This window comes from Tasmannia lanceolata, unplaced genomic scaffold, assembly GCF_043159265.1.
Source record: "Tasmannia lanceolata isolate RefF3 unplaced genomic scaffold, GAP_Taslan_0.1 ptg000008l, whole genome shotgun sequence".
Lineage (NCBI taxonomy): Eukaryota > Viridiplantae > Streptophyta > Magnoliopsida > Canellales > Winteraceae > Tasmannia > Tasmannia lanceolata.
Window position 1 is genome coordinate 21,186,210 of NW_027518685.1, and position 21,450 is coordinate 21,207,659.

The 21,450-nt window shown below is 41.5% G+C and overlaps 1 protein-coding gene across 3 annotated transcripts; it reads left to right on the top strand.

Annotated features, from left to right (window-relative positions):
* The first annotated feature begins 219 nt into the window (after window positions 1-219).
* On the top strand, window positions 220-19,960 carry LOC143884769 (LEAF RUST 10 DISEASE-RESISTANCE LOCUS RECEPTOR-LIKE PROTEIN KINASE-like 2.1). 3 transcript variants are annotated; one of them, XM_077388538.1, is made up of 3 exons: window positions 220-1,052; window positions 12,637-12,675; window positions 18,684-19,960. In XM_077388538.1, the coding sequence occupies exons 1-3, from the start codon at window positions 329-331 to the stop codon at window positions 19,814-19,816; spliced, it is 1,896 nt and encodes a 631-aa protein (XP_077244653.1). In that variant the 5' UTR covers window positions 220-328; the 3' UTR covers window positions 19,817-19,960. The 3 variants fall into 3 exon arrangements, with proteins under 3 accessions (XP_077244653.1, XP_077244652.1, XP_077244654.1); XM_077388537.1 differs by lacking the exon at window positions 220-1,052 and adding an exon at window positions 1,572-2,968; XM_077388539.1 differs by lacking the exons at window positions 220-1,052; window positions 12,637-12,675 and adding an exon at window positions 1,572-2,968.
* The last annotated feature ends 1,490 nt before the right edge of the window (window positions 19,961-21,450 follow it).

Below are 21,450 nucleotides of genomic sequence, written 5' to 3' on the forward strand. Positions count from 1 at the left end.
CTTTTTTGTCACAGAAGTAATTCGGGAATTGATACGTCCACCCTTTTCGAGCTTTTACAACTCTTCTATTCTGTCACGTCTTAATCTAACCGCACTTCCATCCTTCTTTTCAAAAGTTGTGAAAATTGTACAAAGTTTAGTAGAAAAGAATATAATTTCTCGCCAACTTTCTCTAATGAGAATTATTCTAACATTCACACTGCCCATAAGTTTAGACTTTTTAAAACCAATGACCAGGTACTAAAACAAACACCCACCGAACCCCCACCCATTTTAGCCACTCCCAAACATTTCTCCTCTCTCCTCCAAACCATCTTCTTCTTTTCCAATGTCTCCACCTCATCTCCTCCTCCTCCTCCTCCCCCTCCTCCTCTTCACCTCTGCCCGTTGCAACCCAATTGAATACCATAACTGTACTTCGTCCTTCACCTGCGGCAATAACATCAACATCAGCTACCCTTTCTGGTACAACAATGGAGGGGATCAATACTGCGGCTACCCAAACTTCGGCCTCTCCTGCTACAATCAACGAACTGTTCTTAGTCTCGCCTACGCCGAATACTACGTCGAAGATATTAATTACAATGAACAGACCATCACCCTCGTCGACATCGACTTGAGGCAGAGCACATGCCCAAGGGCACGTAATAACGTCACACTCGAAAACACCCCGTTGTCCTTATACAGCAGGGTGGACCTGAATTTCACCTTATTCTTCAACTGCTCTTCTTTACCATTCTCGTCGGCATATTCCCTTTCCTGTCTGAGGAGCGGAACTCGACAATCTTATATCGCTCTGATTACTGGGGGTTTGAATTGGAGTGGGTTTTGTGAGGAGAGCGTGGTGGTTCCGGTGATCTATACAGCGTGGAATGATTCGGTAGGATTCGGGAATTACAGCAATTTGTTGGAGCAGGGGTTTCAGTTGAAGTGGAGTTCTTTTACTGATTGTGGGGCTTGCGAAGCCTCTCATGGGTATTGCGGGTATAACACCACCTTGGATTTCTTTTGCATATGCGAGGATGGAACTTATCCCAGAACTTGTCCCCCCGGTAAGTTTTTCGGTTTCCTTCCTTATTTTCTTTCTGCATTTATGAAAATGGATGAATTTACGGTCAAACGCTCATCAGAAAAAAGAACGGCCTTTTGGTTGGTTACCACACGGTGGGACCCACAGTACTGGAGTCCACTGTGTTTGGTGCGTGTGGGCCCGGCTTTACCTAGGCCAACAAAAGGTGAGTCTTTTTTTTTCTGCTTGAGGTCATATTTTTCTTTCCTTATCTTATCCCTCGCCTAAGTTCTCCTTTTCTAGAAAAACGATTTGAATAGTAGTAGATGCTTCTCTCCAATATATTTGTTCGGTTTCCTCATTTTGGTTATTTTGGTTCAGTTTAAACCGAATGTGCACCCCTAATAGGCGGCCTGCCACAACAAAATTTGTTAAAAAGTGAACCTATGTGGCTGTTGTCCCAGGCTGGCATGGCCTGGCACGGCACGAGCTGTGGGCTCGTGGCCAAATCGTGCCGTGCCGTGCCGGGTCGGGCCCGTAGGCCATGTTGGGCCGAGAGTTATCGTGCCGTGCTTGGCCCGAGGCCACGTTGGGCCAAGAGTTATCATGCCGTGGCCCATTTGCCACCTTGAATTAACGTCAAAATTTTATCTTCAGCATCAGACATTTCAGAAAAAGTTTAACGGCCTAGGGAAAATAGATCCTCATACTAAATGACAACATAGGTTAACCCAAATATCAAATATGGTTGTGGAGATGACATTTCCCACTTACGCATCCGTGGTTTGTTTATGTGACACACCACAGCAATTCAGAGGTTCAATTTTCCTGTGCCAAATTAACTGGCGTGAACGGACCATCACATCTGATGTGTGCCATCCTTTTTTGTCCCAGAAGTAATTCGGGAATTGATACGTCCACCCTTTGCTAGCTTTTACAACTCTTCTAATCCGTCACGTCTTAATCTAACCGCACTTCCATCCTTCTTTTCAAAAGTTGTGAAAATTGTACAAAGTTGAGTAGAAAAGAATATAATTTCTCGCCTACTTTCTCTAATGAGAATTATTTTAACATTCACACTGCCCATAAGTTTAGACTTTTTAAAACCAATGACCAGGTACTAAAACAAACACCCACCGAACCCCCACCCATTTTACCCACTCCCAAACATTTCTCCTCTCTCCTCCAAACAATCTTCTTCTTTTCCAATGTCTCCACCTCATCTCCACCTCCTCCTCCTCCTCCTCCTTCTCCTCTTCACCTCTGCCCGTGGCACCCCAATTGAATACCATAACTGCACTTCTTCGTTCAACTGCGGCAATAACATCAGCATCAGCTACCCTTTCTGGTCGTACAACGATGGAGGTGATCAATACTGCGGCTACCCAAACCTCGGCCTCTACTGCAACAATCAACGAACTGTTCTTAGTCTCCCCAATCAACGAACTGTTCTCCCCTACGACGAATACTACGTCGAAGATATTAATTACAATGAACAGACCATCACCGTCGTCGACATCGACTTGAGGCAGAGTACATGCCCAAGGGTACGTAACAACGTCACACTCGTAGCCACACCGTTGTCGTTCTACAGCGAGGTGGACCTGAATTTCACCTTATTCTTCAACTGCTCTTCTTCACCTTTCTCGACCGCATATTCCCTTTCCTGTTTGAGGAGCGGAACTCGACAATCGTATATCGCTCTGATTCCTGGGGGTTTGAATTGGAGTGGGTTCTGCGAGGAGAGCGTGGTGGTTCCGGTGATCCATACAGCGTGGAATGATTCGGTAGAAATCGGGAATTACAGCAATTTGTTGGAGCAGGGGTTTCAGTTGAAGTGGAGTTCTTTTACTGATTGTGGGGCTTGCGAAGAGTCTCATGGGTATTGCGGATATAACACCACCTTGAATTTCTTTTGCATATGCGAGGATGGAACTTATTCCAGAACTTGTCCCCCCGGTAAGTTTTCCGGTTTCCTTCCTCATTTTCTTTCTGCATTTATGAAAATGGATGAATTTACGGTCAAACGCATCTGATTAAAATCATCAGAAAAAAGAACGGCCTCTTGGTTGGTTACCACACGGTGGAACCCACAGTACTGAAGTCCACTGTGTTTGGTGCGTGTGGGCCCGGTTTTACCTAGGCCAACAAAAGGGTGAGAGGTCATTAAAACATAATGATGGAGTTAGGTATCTGGCATGATGAGAGGTCTGATTAGAAGCTTCTTACCAGACTTATCTACCAATGGTTTTGGTTCATTTCAGTTTTCTCCTACCTCTCGTGTTTGTCTGTTTCTAAACATGGCTTTATCTTCCACGATTAACAATGAAGTAAGACCTCATTAAAGACCAGCAGAATCTGTTCTTATTTGCAAATATTTGAAAATGGAACGTTATCATCACTTTAAGAACTCTTGACTACAATACTTATAACACTTATATATAGTCACTAATTTCATTCAAGAATACATGCAACTAAGACTATATGAATCATAGTTTCAAAACTCCTGTGTCATAGTCTATGACTCACGCAAATCAACTCCCTTTCCCTGGCCACATTGTTGTCCGAGTCCGTGTGAGTTATGATTACATCAACTGAGTACTCAATCTTGCAGGGCTGAGTCGATTAGGATTTGCTTTGTCGGCATTATGACCCCATTCACGTTCCGAAACACTAAATTATGCATATAAGTTTATCCGATTGCTATCGACGTTGTTCAACTCTAACTCGTTCTACACGCTTCTGGCCTATGCGAGGTAGTATAAAAGCCCTGCTATGCTCCATGGCTTCCCACGAAGAACGATAAAATCAATCGACCATGACGATAGAGATGTTTAATGATCTATAGGCTACCGTTAATCAAATAGCGGAACACTTGGCATGGTTAAATCCTATCAAGCGCGAGCAACCCCATATCGACGGCGATGATCGACGGCGGCATGCTCAAGATCTACATCGAGTTTCACGCCCCAACCCTAGAGTTACATATTTTCCCAACAATGATTACCATCTAAGGTATGCCCTTGGTTGCGCTCTGCAGCCCGTGGCTCGTGATCGCAATTATCATATTAAGGTGGATTTGCCCGAGTTTAATGGCTAACTCCACATTGAAGATTTTTTTGATTGGATTGTCGCAGTTGGGATATTTTTTGACTACCTGAAAGTACCTGAGGAGAATGATACAAAACTTGTGACTATCAAACTTAAGGGAGGAGCTTCGGCATGGTGGGACCAACTCCAACTCTCTCATACAAGGATGGGAAAAAGATCAATCTGGACGTGGGCATGGATGCATCAAATCCTTCGTGAGAGATTTCTTCCTATTGATTATGATCATGTATTGTTTCAACAATACCAAAATTGCCGCCAATGTAGTAAATCAATGCGGGATTACACCGAAGAGTTTTACCAGCTACCATCTAGGAATGATATTGCGGATACTGAGATACAGTGTGTAGTGGGCTACATCGATGGTCTTTGTTAGAAAATCTATGATCAGGTAACCCTTCATCTGGTTTAGACACTATTTGAACCCGTGAAGATAGTAGAACAAGTTGAGACCATAATCAACCGTCCATCCCAGAGGAATTTTTACGCGAGTCAAGCCGCAGTAGAGACATCGCCGACGGCGACAACAAAAGAGGAGGAGGTTCACAATCCTCTTGTTGGGGCAAGCAAACCCTCCCAGGCTTCCCAACACAACGAAGAGGATGCAGATGTGTTCCTTCTACTACGGCAATGACCCTCTCACTGCTTGATCCGTACAAGTCCCAGTTCAAGCAGCAGATTGTATGCTACAAATGCAACCAATTGTGCAACAAATCCAATCAGTGTCCCCAAGGTGGCAGGCGTACGACCAATCTAGCTGTTGGTGACAAGCATGAAGATGATGATCCGAAGCAGTGTGATGTAGAGGAGCATAAAGAGGAGCAAAATAGAGAACACGACCTCATCCTACCATTTGTGGTCCCGGACAATCCTTGGTGATTCATCGTGTTATGTGCACATCAAAAGTAGAGGAGAACGCTAAAGCATCTCAAGTGGATGGGCAATCGTGTTTGATGACAAAGGAATTCCTAGTCAAATCCAAGAAGAAGAAGAATCAGAAACACAAATAAAAAGGTGTCAAAAATAAGCTTACCGGGTCCAGTGCTAAGTACAATGCAGAAAAGGCAAAGCATCGCCGTGTCAAAGTCTGTGAAGTTGGAGATGTTATGACGACATCACCACTGAACTCGAGGTCGAGTTCTCTTCAAGTGGAAGGGATTGATGTAGTGACGTCAATTACATTAGCAACATTTCATGAATTAGCACGTCGAAGTTGAATTAGCAAGTTAAAACATGTAACCAAGTTTCTCTATTTTTGCATCACGTTTCCATTTATAAAATAGTCTAATTTTACTTTATGTTGCTTGGTTTGGGATTTTGAGCACTCCAGTCTACGTGAATTTAGAAATTTAGTTCAATTAGGAATAGTTATTTGAGTCATAGTTGGAAAGTATTGAAAGTTTATTATAAAACTAACGTCAAAGGGTTGTTTGGACGATTTTAACTAGGGGGGTTATTCGGTTATAACTGAACTGAAATAACCGAAATTTGATAATCCTAGTAATTTCGGTTATCAAATTTCGGTAACCGAAATCGAACCGAAATTTTTAAAAACTGAACCAAAACTGAACCGATAAAAAATTCGGTTATTTCGGTTAACCGAATAGTGTGAGAAAAAGAGGGGAAAAAACAAAATCTAGTTTCAATTGGAGGGCTAGGATCATCCAATCGAAATGATTTTTTGAGCACACCCTAATTAAGTTGTGATCAATCAAATGGACAGTTTTGATCATCCTACGGAGTGCCCATATAGCACTTTTAAAAAAATAAAATAATGGTTTTTATCAAAATTTCAGTCAACCAAATTTTTTTTTGAGATAATCGAAACCGAAACCAAACCGAAAAGGAAAAAAAAAGGAAAAAAACCGAACCGAACCGACCGAGAACCAATTCGGTTCGGTTCGGTTATTCGGTTATAACCGAATAATGAACACCCCTAATTTTAACACTTTAATTTTAATAAAATCAAAAGAAAGAAGATGTTTCTTGTTAGTTTTGTTTTGTTCTTCGTGGATTCGTAGAACGCCCTTCGTGGATTCGAAGGTTTATCCGATCAGTGTTGACGTTGTTCAAACCTGACAGGTTCTTTGCGCTTCTGGCTACACCAATATTACTTTCTTTGAATTAACTATAACGTTTTTTGAATGTTTGTATTACATATAATTTTGAACACGAGCCTTGTAGATAACATTGTAAACTTAGGGCATGTCCGGCAAGCCTTCTCATTCTCGCCCAATTAATTGGGCAGAAATGGGTTAATAAGAATCTTCGGAAGCAACTACAAGTCGCTCCAAAGAATCTTGATTTTTATTTGCTAAAGAAGGTGAAATTGTGAAAGCGGCTTAGTGGGTCACATATAGCTTTCTAGATATTTTTTGCTTTTCTCATTCTACACACCTAAAAAGCGGGAGGATCCCGTAAAATAATAGTTGCCCAACACGTCCTTAATATTTATCACTATATGCCTTGTGCCTTATCCCATAGTATTGGATATCCTAGAATTTGATAAATGTTCAATTTTCCTATGCCAAATTAACTGGCGTGAACAGAGACCATCACATCTGATGTGTGCCATCCTTTTTTGTCTCAGAAGTAATTAGGGAATTGATACGTCCACCCTTTTCTAGCTTTTACAACTCTTCTAATCTGTCACGTCTTAATCTAACCGCACTTCCATCCTTCTTTTCAAAAGTTGGGAAAATTGTCCAAAGTTTAGTAGAAAAGAATATAATTTCTCGCCTACTTTCTCTAGTGAGAATTATTCTAACATTCACACTGCCCATAAGTTTAGACTTTTTAGAACCAATGACCAGGTACTAAAACAAACCCCCACCGAACCCCCACCCATTTTAGCCACTCCCAAACATTTTTGCTCTTTCCTCCAAACAATCTTCTTCTTTTCCAATGTCTCCACCTCATCTCCTCCTTCTCCTCCTCCTCTTCACCTCTGCCCGTGGCACCCCAATTGAATACCATAACTGCACTTCCTTGTTCAACTGCAGCAATAACATCAGCATCAGCTACCCTTTCTGGTACAATGATGGAGGTGACCAATACTGCGGCTACCCAAACTCCGGCCTCTCCTGCTACAATCAACGAACTATTCTTAGTCTCCCCAATCAACGGACTGTTCTTAGTCTCTCCTACGACTAATACTACATCGAAGATATTTGTTAGGCCTAAAATCGGTAACAGATACAACAGTGACGTAAAAGCCGAGCTGGAGGACCCGAGGAGCTGAGTCCTGCACAAGAGCACACGAGGTCAGAAGACCAATCCGGAGTCGTTGCTCCGGACGGGCCCTTCGACACTCAAGTCAGTATGAGCAGGAGTGCAGAGCCAAAAATTTAGGAGTGGTAGCTTAGAAGTTATTACCCTTTTACTTTGAGCCTTAAGAGGCCTTTTATAGAGGGAGGCCAGGGGTGGTTGGATTACCTACCCCAGGACAGGTGTCTGCCCTTCTGTGGGTTTAGGATTACCTACTCTCAGGTAATTACCGAATTACCCCTGGGCAGGTGTCGAATTCGTGGTGGGCCCTCCGGGGCCACTTGTCGACAACTCATTAGTTGTTGTTTTTCATACCCCATCAGTTGTCCCCCCAGTTCTCCAAGTCATTGTGATGATTTGGGGAAGTGTGAGGCTGTGCTTTGGGGCGGCTGGAAAAATGAAGCGAAAGGATCTGTCCGGTAGAGCTATCTGGGCGGCCGAGGATGGGCAGAAACTTGGAGTGAAATCTGTCCGGCCAAGCTATCTGGGCGGCCTGGGACGGGCAGAAACTTAGAGTGAAATCTGTCCGGCCAATCCATCTGGGCGGCCTGGGACGAGCAGAAACTTGGCGTGAAATCTGTCTGGCCAAGCTATCTGGGCGGCCTGGGACGGGCAGAAACTTGGAGCGAAATCTGTCGGGCCAATCCATCTGGGCGACTTGGGCCGAGCAGATTTTTGGAGTGAAATCTGTCCAGCCAATCCATCTAGGCTACTTGGGCCGGGCAGATTTTTGGAGTGAAATCTGTCCAGCCAATCCATCAGGGCAGCCTGGGACGGGCAGAAAATCTGGCGTGAAATCTGTCCGGCCAAGCTATCTGGGCGGCCTGGGACGGGCAAAAACTTGGAGCGAAATCTGTCCGGCCAATCCATCTAGGCGGCTTGGGCCGGGCAGATTTTTGTCTTGTAGCGAACGCGTCATATTCTGTTCGGCTTGGGCCAAGCAGATTTTTGTCTTCTAGCGAATGCGTCATATTCTGGCCGGCTTGGGACGGACACATATTTGTCGTCTAGCGGACGCGTCATATTCTATCCGGCTTGGGCCGGGCAAATTTTTGTCCTTTAGCGGATGCGTCATATTCTGGCCGGCTTGGGCCGGGCAGATTTTTGTCATCTAGCGGACGCGTTATATTCTGTCCGGCTTGGGCCAAGCAGATTTTTTAGACGGGCACAATTGTTTAAAAGGTATCCCGTACACGAGCACTTTATGGACAACCCTTAACCCCTTGGAGATTTTTTTTCGCATCCATACCGTACGCGCGTAGTCTATACGCGCGTATTTACTCACGTCCTTGCCTCAAAGTGTGTGCCCTCCATTAATGAAAGACACGTGGGGCTACCTGGTTCACGAATGCGAACCTCCTCAAGCTTAGAGGCTATAAGAAGAGGTTTTCACCCTTCATTTTTTAACTTTTAACTTTTTACTCTTGCTTTTTGCGCTGCCTGTTTGGCTCAAGTAGCTTGTGGTTGTAGCCGTCCACGAATTATGAGCTCTCAGTTCAGACCGGTAATCTTCTTGAGCACGTCTTTTATTTGTTTCTTTTCCTACGTTCTTCATGTCCCGTAGTACCTCTAGCCCTGAGTTCGGTTCGGAGTCCGGTTTTAAGTCCTCTTCAGGGGAGTCCGCATCTTCGAGTAGTTCAGGGTCTAGTTTGTCGAAGAGGACCCAAACTAATCCGACTAGGACTCCCGACCCCTATATGGCGAGTCCTGATGTTAGTGTAGAGGTCGTAGATAGTGGGGACGAGGTGATTTTGGATCTGAATACCACCCCGCTCCCAACTGATAGCTACTTCCGAACAGAGGCGAGTGCAGGTAGTGACGCCACCGAGGCGTCCATCACATTCCTTCCGGGCCAGGCCGTCGAGGTCACTGCTAGGGCTCGGATGGACGCCGATCCCAAATATAACATTCAGGCTCTTTACGAGGAGAATATCCTTGATGAGTCCAGATTATGGGACATTAGAGATAGGTATTGTATTCCCCAAAGGTTCAGGCTGAGGGCTGCAATAGAGGGAGATAAGGCTTGCAACGACAGCACCGACATCTGTCTTTACGATGAGTCGTTAAGAGCCGGGCTCAGGTTCCCTTTGCATCCATTCTTCGTCGCGGTCCTTCGATATTATGGTCTGGCTCCGGCTCAGGTCGTGCCGAACTCATGGAGGACGCTGGTCGGGTTCATATACCTCGTCCAGGGCCGGCTCCAAAGGAGCTTGTCCCTACCGCTGTTTCGGATGTGTGCGCACCTGAAGAGGGATAAGGATGGGGGTTGGATTTATATCCGCCAACGCCTCGAGGTGAAAATGATTACTGGCATTCCATCCTCCATACACCTATGGAAGAACAGGTTTTTCTATATTGAGGACGGCGAGCCCACTGAGCCCTGGCCGGTTCCTTTGAAGTGGGACACCCTGGACACACTTGCGCTGAGCCGCAAGCCGCTCTTGGAGGGCGAGGATTTGAGAATGTTCGCCCTAGTCTGTGATGAGTTACACAGGGAGGGCGTAATTCACTGTGCGGACTTCTCTAGAGAAGAGGTTCTGGTCGGGCTCGGCATCAGTACTGCGACCCCGGCACGTATGTGGCGAGTCTTGATTTTAAGTCCTCTTTTCTCTTCTTTGTCCCTGACCGGTTTTTGTTTGTGCTATTGAATTTCAGAAATGCAGACGCAATCAAAGCTGAAGAAGGTGAGGCAAGGGGCCTTCGGCAGGGGCCAAGGCCAGCAGAGCCAGAAGAGGAAAGCCCCTGAGATTTCAAGTCCCGTGCCAACTAAGGACGCACCGCTTCCCAAGGGCAAGCCCACTGTGAAATTGGTCGGCTCCTATGGCCGGGGAGCAGGGAGCTCTAAGTCAGGGGACGCAGCTACCGGAGCCCGCCCCACCCCCGCGAGGTTCGGGGATAACGTCTTCCGGCCTAACTGGGCCATTCAGAAGAGCGACACCAGCCTGGGTGACTTCGCCTTTCTCAATGGCATATTCCATTTTCTGTCTGAGGAGTGGAACTCGAGAGTCGTATATCGCTCTGATTACCGGGGGTTTGAATTGGAGTGGGTTTTGTGAGGAGAGTGTGGTGGTTCCGGTGATCTATACAGCGTGGAATGATTCGGTAGGATTCGGGAATTACAGCAATTTGTTAGAGCAGGGGTTTCAGTTGAAGTGGAGTTCGTTTACTGATTGTGGGGGCTTGCGAAGCCACTCATGGGTATTGTGGATATAACACCACCATACATTTCTTTTGCAAGTGCGAGGATGGAACTTACCCAGAACTTGTCCCCTCGGTACATTTTCCGGTTTCTTTCTTCATTTTCTTTCATTTACGGTCAAACGCACTGAAGAAAGTTCAGAAAGAAAACGCCCTTATTGGTTGCCTTTCAGTGGGCCCACACGACTAAGGACAGATGTGTGGCCCGGCTGTACTTAGGCAAAACAAAAGGGTGACAAAATTGCTCGAATCGGGGGCATCAAAATACGAGAATTGCCAACAGGGGACACACTTTCAAAAAATTGTTACAGAGGGTTGATAACCCCCTTTTGAGAGGTTGATAACCCTATTTAAAGGGTTGATAACCCCCATTTGTCCCTCTTTAACAATTTTTCAAAAGTGTGTCCCCGTTGGCAATTTTTCCTTCTTTTTTTTTTTCCTTTTTTACTGCTTGTGGTCAGATTTTTCTTCCCGTATGTTGCCCTTTCCATAGGTCCTCGTTTTCTAGAAAAACGATATGAGCACACGCAACTCTCGAGGTAGCCCGTAGCAACACACACCCATTCAAATGTTGAATATTTTGTCAAAAAATAGGGGTATATTTGTCAATAAAAAATAATAGCCATGGATAAGTGGCATGATGGGAGGGCTGTTAAAATGCTCCTTACCATACGCCTCTCTACCCATAATGTTTTTGGTTCATTTCAGTTTGCTCCTTGGAGATTAGTTTTTGCAAGGCAAATGATATCTCCACACCATTTTTCTACACTTCTACCCCTTTTGTTTTCCTGTTTCTATAAATGACTATATTTTGCACCCGAAATGTTTTCCTGTTTCTATAAATGACTATATTTTGGACCCCTTTTGTTTTCTTGTTTCTTCTATAAATGGCTATATTTTGGAACCCTTTTGTTTGTCTTTTCCTATAAGAAGCAATTCTCAAAAAAGAGAAACGAAAAGAGTAGAAATGCTAGGAAAGGTTTGCACTGGCTTGTCATGATACTGGGAGCCCTAGATTTAATTTCTAACTTTTGTGATTGTCTTTTGATATCTCTTTAAGAAATGTCAAGAATACAATGTTGAGGTTAGACCTCTTTCGGGACCACCGAAATCTGTTCATATTTGCAAATAAGATTAGTTAAAGTTAATCTTATTTGCAAATGGGACATTATCATCACTTTAATAACCCTTTAGCTACAATACTTCTAACACTTATATAGCCGCTAATTTCATTCAAAAGTACATGCAACCATCGTTGTTTCAAAAGTACTCTCTGCATTATCGTCGACTCTCTCAAGTCCACACCTTTTACCTTGGCAGCATTCTCATCCGAGTCTACATTTTACTTAGAAAGTCAATCAAAACTCCTCTGATTCTCCCAAGTTATGATTCATCAACCAAATTCGATGGCGTGATGCCAAGTCGTCTAGGATTTGCTTTGTCTGCATTTTGACCTATGTTGGGGATAAAACCGGGAATTCCCTCAGCACCTTGGCACGGGCCAGTAGCATACCCTCTGCCTTCCGTGTCCCTATCCGCCCCTCTTCTGACATACTGTCAGGGACCGTGAAAGGACTCTCCGATATGGTGCAGCGCCATCATCACCTCTCCACCGATGAGACTACACCATGTGGTGCTCACACTAAGCTACGGTGTAGAGGCTCCCTCTCTATATAAGTCCCCATGCTCAAAGTTACCATGATGGAAACCTTTCTAGCCATTATTTCACCTTCAACTTAAGCCTAGGAGATAAGCTCCCTCTCACTTACTATTTTTGTCACTTGGCTTTACATGTGATACCGATTTCTGACTTGAGCGTCGGAGTGGCTTCCCGGGTTAAAATTATTTTTATGCATCTAATAAAGCATTTATATTATATTTTATTCTACCATTTTTTTCAACTAGTTAGTGCTGGACTTACTAGGAGATGAACTCGTGGATTGAATAGTTGATCTACTTTACATTTTTATCTTTAAAAAAATGTGATACTGAGGGAGCTGCACATTTGTTTTATAGATCTTCATTATCTAATTACCTTTCTCATGATTTTGCAGGCTACCGAAATAGCACAATGAAAAAGAAAGCCATTCTAGGTACATCACTGCAAGACCCAATTTCTTCATTGTCTTGTTTTCTTCACTTAAACTACAACCAACTCATATGAAGTCTCTTTATCTTTGTTAGAGCTAACATCAATATTTTAGAGGGCGCCCTACTCTTGTTGGAAATTGTGAATCAAAATCAATATTTGTTGGTTTCGTGGAAAGTCTTTGTGGATTTCTAGGGTAGTTATTATGTGTGGAAAATTGAAAAGTCATTGTATGTTTTCTAGAGTCCTTAATGTCTTGGTTAGATTATCGAAGAGTCAATGGAGAATTCCTATGATGTTGCTTAGGATAACTAAAGGACTCATGTGAACTACAACAAAAGTGTTTAATGATTACCTTAGTTATCAATTCCGTTCCGTTCCGGCCGGAACGCACCGGAATTCCGGTTCCGGTCCGGATTCCGGAACGGAATGCCTATATTTTTCGTTCCGGTCCGGATTCCGGTCATTCCGGCCGGAAGGGTTGGAAAATTTTTTAAAAAAAAAATCCAAAAAATTACAGAAATGCCCTTATGGCCGTTGAGGAGTGTATTTTACATATTTACCCTCGTTTTATAACGGTGGGGGTGCTGTTTGGAGGGCTATTTTCGTCTTTTTGCAAAAAATTAGAAAAAAATTCAAAAAATTCCAAAAAATTTACCATACCCATTGGATTTTTTTTCCTATTTTTAACTTTTTTTTTAAAAAAAAAAATTCCCCTCGCCGGAGCGGAACGAAAAGTTTTGAACGAAACGCCGAACGAAACAGCCGAAACACCGAAACGTTCCGTTCCAGTAGCTAAAACGGAACGGCGACGGGAACGGAATTTATAACTAAGATGATTACTATTTTAGATGTGTCTCGTGTCTATACATATATATGGAGTCATTGTTGTAGAGATTGTAAGTAAAAGAGCTTCAAGGGAAAGCTTAGAGAGAAGTTTCAAGGGAGAAGAAGGGTAGAGATTTTAATGGAAAAGGGAAAATAATTCCAAGTCTCATGTAAGTTGTTTTGAGTTATATACACATTATTTATATTTTGGCGTTACATTTGTGTTTTGGTGGAGCTCTACACGGGCCCGTTGGCCATGTATCTCCCAAGCTTTCTAGCCTTGCTCTTTTGATCACAACACTACCTAATCAATCCATCTAATTGGGGCCAACAAGTGGTGTTAGAGCTTAGATTGTGTTGTGTTGAAAATCCAATCCAAGAATTGTGCACGTTTAATTTGGGTTATTTTTTTAAATATTTATTTCAATCAAAATATGGCTTATCATATACTGATGGAAAGATTTTTCAGTTTAGTTTCCAACAAAAAAAAAAGGATAATCAATCGGAGTTTCCCACAAAAAGTTATTGACAAAAGAGTGAAAGTCTGTCAAAGTGGTGCTTTTCCAAAATTTAAATTTTTAAATCAAATTTTTCCTTCATGTGTTTGGGTTGGAAGGATGATCTATTTTAAAAGTTTTTATGATGATTTTGGTTCAGATTTTAAATGTTTATGGGAGAGGTTTTGTTTAGAAGTTTTATGTTAGAATTGAAAACGATACTCTTCTATATATCTACTTGTGGGTTTCCATTTATTGAGTGGTGCAAAATTTTTGGTGTTAGAATTGAGAACGATACTCTTCTCTTATTCTCAAGATTGAAAGGACAAGTGTCTTCTTTTGTGTGCCCGGGAAGGAGAACGAATTTCTCATATTATCCCGATGAGTGTTCGGAAAAAGAACAATTTTCTTTTTTCAACGATGTTGCAAGAAGGAAACTATTATGTTTTTTGTTTATGTAAAAGCACCATGGAAACCAGTTTTGTCAAAATTTGTTCAAAGCATTTCTAAAGGGTACTACAGAAAAATTGAATGTCAAGCCTCCCGTTTACGGTGTTTGGATAGATGGATCGAATCACAGATCAATTTTCAAAGCCTCGGTTGAAGTTGGAAAGCATGACTGGATAAATCAATTTTTCGGGATTCTGGCAACTACGAAGAAAGAAGCTGAAGAAAGCGTAGCACAAGTAGACATTCATTTTTTGCCAAAATGCTACCCTATCGTCTTTGTCAAAGCCAATCATCACAATCTAATGGAAGAAAGAGAATGTGTAACAGATTTGAAGAATCACATCGAGTTGCTTGAAGAAGAAATTGCAAAGCTAAAGATGAAGATTTCATCAAGTGCATATGATGATCAAAGTGATGAAGATTAGAAATTCTTTAATTTTTTGGGATTTTGATTTAAGGAACGGTGTTGGAAATTGTAAATCAAAATCAATATTTGTTGGTTTTGTGGAAAGTCTTTATAGATTTCTAGGGTAGTTATTATGTGTGGAAAATTGAAAAGTCGTCGTATGTTTTCTAGAGTCCTTATCTAGGTTAGATCATCAAAGTGTCAATGAGTAATTTCTATGATGCTGCATAGGATACCTAAAGGACTCATGGGAACTACAACGAAGTGTTTAATGATTACTATTTTAGGTGTGTCTTGAGTCTATAAGTATGGAGTCATTGTTGTAGAGATTGTAAGCTAAAAGAGCTTCAAGGGAAAGCTCAAAGAGAAGCTTCAAGGGAGAAGTGTAGAGATTTTAAGGGAAAAGGGAAAAGAATACCAAGTCTATTGTAAGTTGTTTTGAGATATATAAAAGTTCTTTATATTTTGGTGTTGCATTTGTGTTTTGGTGGAGCTCTACACGGACCCGTTGGCCATGTATCTCCCAAGCCCTCTTGCCTTGCTCTTTTGATCACAACACTACATAATTGATCCCTCTAATTGGGGCCAACAACTCCTTCATTGAACCACTCTAGAAATGCTAAAAAATATGGTTGTTGGAAAAACATAGATCAAGGGTTAGATGGTAACACAAACAAATAGAGAAATCAAACAAGTAAAATATTCTAGAACATGAGATCTACGTGGTTCGTCATGTATTGTGACAGAGTCCATGGGCGAAGGAAATCATAATGCTTCCACTGTCTACACAGATTACAAAGCATAACATATGATCTACATCCGAGAGCTAATGTAATGTTCCAATCCTAATCCCAAGAAATTAATTTTACTAAAAGAGAGACACTATGCAATTTAAATATCACTTATTAGTGAATTTTACATGGACATGTTGATTACATGCTAATTTATACATGATAGTAATTGTGATTATATTTGTGTAACTTATGAGATGTTATTGCTTAATATTGCGGCTTGTGATGCTGCATATCATTGAACTATAGTAAGAAGGTATTTTAATATTTAATTAAATAATATTTTAAATAAAATAGTCTACTATATGCTCGCATAAGAAGAACAATCCCGTTAAGTGGGATGCGGCAGATCACATTTAGGTGATAGGCCATCACGATTCCTCAAGAGATTAGGATGAATATATGTATATTAATCTACTTGGATGAGTTTGAGATAATCAGATATATCAAAAAAGCCAATAAGGACTTATCCTAAATAGTGTAAATAGGTTACACCTAGTTTGAGATTGATTTAAAAGTTCTAGAATTATATAACAACTTATGTATCATATCATATATATTATAGACTATTACCTGCACGTACAAGAGTAACCCCTATTGTTGTTACCATATAAGAAGCTTACCTTGTAGGTGACCCTTGTACCCTCTATACCTATACACAATTAGAATGTTGATGTTTAGTTATCACTACTTTGGCATGCTTACCTATGGTTGTGATTAATTGAATCACGTAGAACATTATAGAAAAGGAAGCAAGACTGCCCTTGCTCAACTCTAGCCTCGTCAATTCATTGCCCCCCATAAGGACCCTCCAACTTTTTTTTAAGGAGGCTTTGAGTCGGCGGTAGTAGTTGTCCACCAGACAAACCATGTGGGTCACAACTAACCCTTGTAAATGTCAGCCAATTAGTAGTAGCCCTTCCCTCTATAAAATTGTTTTTAGATATATTTTTATGAAAAATTTGGAGATGACCTAAGTCCTAATATGATGGGCAAATCGGGAGTTAACAAAGCAAAGGTCTCCTCTCAACATATTTCCACTGATGCTCCCTCAAAGGTGTCATATTCTCATAAGGGTGTACTACCATTCCCTCAAAAGTGAATCATCCCTCTCAGGCTACGAGTAAAGGTAAACAACAATCTATTTGGAAGGCTAAATCTTCTAATAGTACCATGTTGTGGGTACCTTGAGGGACTTAGCAGCTGAGAAAAGTGTTGGAGGTCACATTATAATAGTATAAAATTTTAATAAAATTAATTATATTTAATAAGTTAATAACTTCTTATTTCAAGGGGTTTTTTGACATTCGACTTCTGCTCTGTGATGGCTGGAATCCGGTGGGGTCGCAGGATCTGTTGTGACGGCGGAAAAAACAGGGTGTGGTTTTAATCTGGGTTGTGGCCGGAGTGGATGTGGCTGGATCTCTCTCCTTTCCCTCTTTCTGTCCCTGTGTGTGTTTCGTTTACAGACCCTAAGTCAGGTGATTATGATTCTGGGGAGGAGGATATTTCGAGCTGCAGAATCGAGTATGCAATGGAGGGGGTGAGGGTTGAACATGGTTTCTATAGTTCTTTGACCGAAGAAGATGGACGGCGGCTATCGTACACATTTAGGGGTGCACAATAGCTCTAGGCCTTCGAGCGGGCATTTTGAAAATTGAAATCGTACCTCGCCAGCTGGAATGAAGTGGGGAAGTCTATGTGGCATAGCGGACACATATCGTGACTTGGTGGGGCCCACAAATATTCAGATTTAATAGAAGCGATTTCTTCGAGGAGACATGGACGGGTGTCTATCGAAAGCAGTAGTGGGTTTGATACAATGGGGATGGGCCTCTCTCCCCAGCCCTTGCGTGGGCCCACAGTTCCTTTGATGCAGGTGAGGCCCATTTGTCGTAAAACAGTGTAGAAAGGTGTCCTTGTGAAGGAAGGGCCAGGGCTATGGAACTTTTTGTTGGGTACGATAGAAGTTAGGCTATTGGGTAATGTAATGGGGAATGGGAATGAGTTGCACATAACTGATATGTAAACTAAGTCTACAGTATGTAGGGTGGGTATTGTTGTAGCCTATTAGGGGACAGCTTGTCCCTTATTTGGAACTCTTTGGAATAATAAATGTCAATTTATAAATAAAAAAATTGGATCATAGTAGCTGTATAGTTCAAAGGAGTTTTGTAAACCTTGAAAAGGACATTGAGTGGTAAGGTGCAACTTTCTGTCCAAAGCGAAGGAAGTAGTAATTTATTTATGGCGGATTGGATACCTTTGATGATAGCTTGAAAACTCGCAATCGTATTGGACCCAGGATAACAGAACCCAACTGCAAACTTAGCAGTAGAGTAGCCAGTTGAACCTCTGCACCCGCCACGTGTCGGGTCTTAACTTTGCAGCACCAGTGCCATTCACTTTGATCCAATTGATTGGGTGATGTGGGGCGGCTGTGCTAAATTTTGTGCTAGCATGATCTTGATGTTTTTCAATACGGTGTTGAATTTATATTCTTGGCTAATAATATGAAGAATTTGAAGTTTTTGGAACATAATTCATGATGAGAGTTTAGTAATCCATCATTATTTAGTTTTGTAAATGATTGTCTAGATATCTTGATGGCGTGTACTTGGCTGCAACTCTAGCACTTCAAATTTGCGAGAGATAAAACAAGAGAATAGAAAACACAAGTGGGGGTTAAAATAAAATAACACTAGTAATCCCCTATGGAATATTACAGTGGTAACCATCATATACCATGCCCCTCTAATTGCTTTCCCGTGCTACTTGTGTGTTGAACTTGCAATCTGAAAAATTCCGAAGGCCTGTTTGGGTGTGGAACCTAATTGTATTTTGGGTCCAATTTTTGTATTTAGTTTGCATGTTTAAATTGCAAGTCTCCACAAAATTTGAACCCAAAAGAAATTAGGTTGGATGCCAAAACGTATGGCAGCCATAGCATTCGTGGGAAATGTAGGAGAGTAGTTAGCACCATGCACAGTGCAGTATATTCAGGTTTAACACCATCTAACTCCCTTTCTTCCTCTTTCAGGTGTAACCATAGGAGTTGGGAGCTTCCTTCTTGTTTGCCTCCTTTTCTGCCTATCATCAAGATGGAAATTCTCATTGTACAAACTTTTTTTTAGTAAGATGAGAACAAAAACCACTTGTAATGTGGAGGCATTTATACAGGAATATGGATCTCTCGTTCCACAAAGATTTTCTTATTCAGATATCAGGAAGATGACCAGTTCCTTCAAAGATACACTAGGCCAGGGTGGATATGGTAGTGTTTTCAAAGGCAAGCTCAAAGATGGCCGTCTAGTGGCTGTGAAGGTCTTGAGAGGGTCTAGAGGTAACGGAGAAGAATTCATGAATGAGGTCGCAAGCATCGGGAGGACATACCATGTTAACATTGTTAGTCTTCTAGGCTTCTGTGCTGAGGGTTCAAAGAGAGCTCTTATCTATGAGTTCATGTTGAATGGATCTCTCGAAAAGTTCATCTACACTGAAAAACCAAGAAAAACAGACCCATTGAGATGGGAAACATTATACCAAATTGCGGTTGGAATTGCTCGAGGACTAGAGTATTTACACCGTGGTTGTATCACTCGCATTTTGCATTTCGACATAAAACCTCATAACATTCTTCTAGATCAAGACTTCTGTCCTAAAATCTCAGATTTTGGACTTGCTAAGCTATGCCCAACAAAAGATAGTATTATATCGATGCAGGATCAGCGAGGGACTGCTGGATACACTGCCCCAGAGCTATTCTGTAGAAACATTGGAGGAGTGTCTCACAAATCTGATGTTTATAGCTATGGAATGATGGTTCTAGAAATGGTAGGAGGGAGAAAGAACATCGATGTCAGCGTGGAAAATATCAGCGAAATATATTTTCCGCATTGGATATACAAGCGCCTTGATTTAAACGGTGATCTACAGCTACATGGAGTTACAACAGACGAAGAAGAGAAAACTGCAAGGAAAATGATTTTAGTGGGTTTGTGGTGCATACAAACAGTTCCGTCAAATCGACCTTCAATGAATAGAGTTGTGGAAATGCTAGAAGGTACCCTTGAGGGCTTACAAATGCCACCAAAGCCATATCTATCATCTCCAACAAGATCATCTCATGATACTTCTACCCTGTCAACGATCATAAGAGAAGGTTCACTTTAGATTTGGCATTGAAGGTCTGAGGGTGTTGTGTCCTGATTTTGTATCCCCTAGTATATTACTTTTATATTCCATGCATCTTTGGCAATGTGTAAAGACACCTTACAAAGATTAGATTTTGAAGTTTCGAAGGATCATTTTGGAAAATTATGTCCCCATTCATTTGACTGTTCATAGCTTTTGGTACTGTTAATGTCCCTTAAGACTAATATACTATTAATGAGAAATGCTAGCTCCAGATGTAACCCGTTCAGACACAGTGAAAAGCCTAAAATCCTGTTATGTAATGTCAACAAAAAATACCACATAGCCAACTTCAAACCCAAATAGACCTGGTTTGGGCATATCTCCAGCCCAAACCTCAACCTGAAGAAGAAGAAGAAGACCCATGTTCCTGATGTAGTAAATAATCCAGTTTCGTAGGTTTCAAGAGAGTTTCTAGTTTTTGTTTAAAATATATATGTTCTAAATGTCTATGTTAGTTGTTTTCTTCCTTTACCTAAAGCAAATAACATCACGAGGAGACTAGCTAAGATATATCTAGGCCAGAAATTTTGATGTGGATGCAAGGTCTGGAATCCCTGAATTGCAAATTGCAGTTTATTGCTGCATGTAGGGTCTTTTCTGTTCCATAAATTTGTGAACATCATCTTTTAAAAAACAACTCTGTGAACTTTAATTAGAAATAGTAGATGTAACCATTTCTTGTCTTAGGGATGAAGAAATTGCTAGATTTTGCTGCAACTAATCTTGGAGCATCCAAACTAATGGAAAATTATATCTGCACTCCCTTTTTATTCTCTAGTGAGTGTAATGGATAAACCAAACAACAAAAATAAAATAAAAAGGTAATTAAATATGATATATGTTCTGCCTGTCTGATAATGGGACTTCTCACTCCAATATAATTCACTAGTCATACAGTAAAGGATCCAATGGTCTCCTTCTCGAAATGGCTGCATTTGTCATACTGGTGTTTTTATTTGTTTGAGACTGTAAAGCTTCCTTCCAATTTACAAATGTATTTATCAAATTCTTTGTTCTGCTTCATTTTTAAATTTTGAACCACTGTGGACGAATTTTGTAGACATATTCTCCAAATTCAAGGATGAGAAAGAAAAGACATCCTTCCATTATGAACAATACCGTGAGCATCCCAGTTTGCTTCCACTGCTTACAAACTTTATAGTTTAGTTTTGGAGGCTTCTTTGTTTTTCAGGGAAGATGCAAAAGACAGCTTGCTGAAATTAAGAAGACATGTCCAAGCACAGCAGAAACATGGGTTTCAGTTCTTTTCTTCCACTTTGCAGCAACATAAAACAACAAAAATAGGTAAAAGGGTGGGAGATTTTTTTGATTTTTGTGGGTGTGGTAAGATTTCGACGTTTTCTTTGAGATTAAGTGTCAGGGGTACATCTGCAGCAAGCATTACTCGTGTAGAATATAAAAGTAATTTCATTATTGAAAGAAAGGAGGCCCATACTTCATATCCTTTTCAAACCTTCCATCTCTGGATGCAAAATTGGTGCTCGTTTGCAAATAAAGCATCTTTTACACCTATGCCTTGTTTCCTTGTCTTCCAACTGCCGCCGGTTGTCCATATCTTATGGCTGAACTTAATCATGTGCATCGGAAAT

Coding starts and splice junctions, on each gene's coding strand:
- LOC143884769 (XM_077388537.1), top strand. CDS start 2,218: ATGTCTCCACCTCATCTCCACCTCCTCCTCCTCCTCCTCCTTCTCCTC. Junction 2,969..12,636: donor TTCCAGAACTTGTCCCCCCG/GTAAGTTTTCCG, acceptor ATGATTTTGCAG/GCTACCGAAATAGCACAATG. Junction 12,676..18,683: donor GAAAAAGAAAGCCATTCTAG/GTACATCACTGC, acceptor TTCCTCTTTCAG/GTGTAACCATAGGAGTTGGG.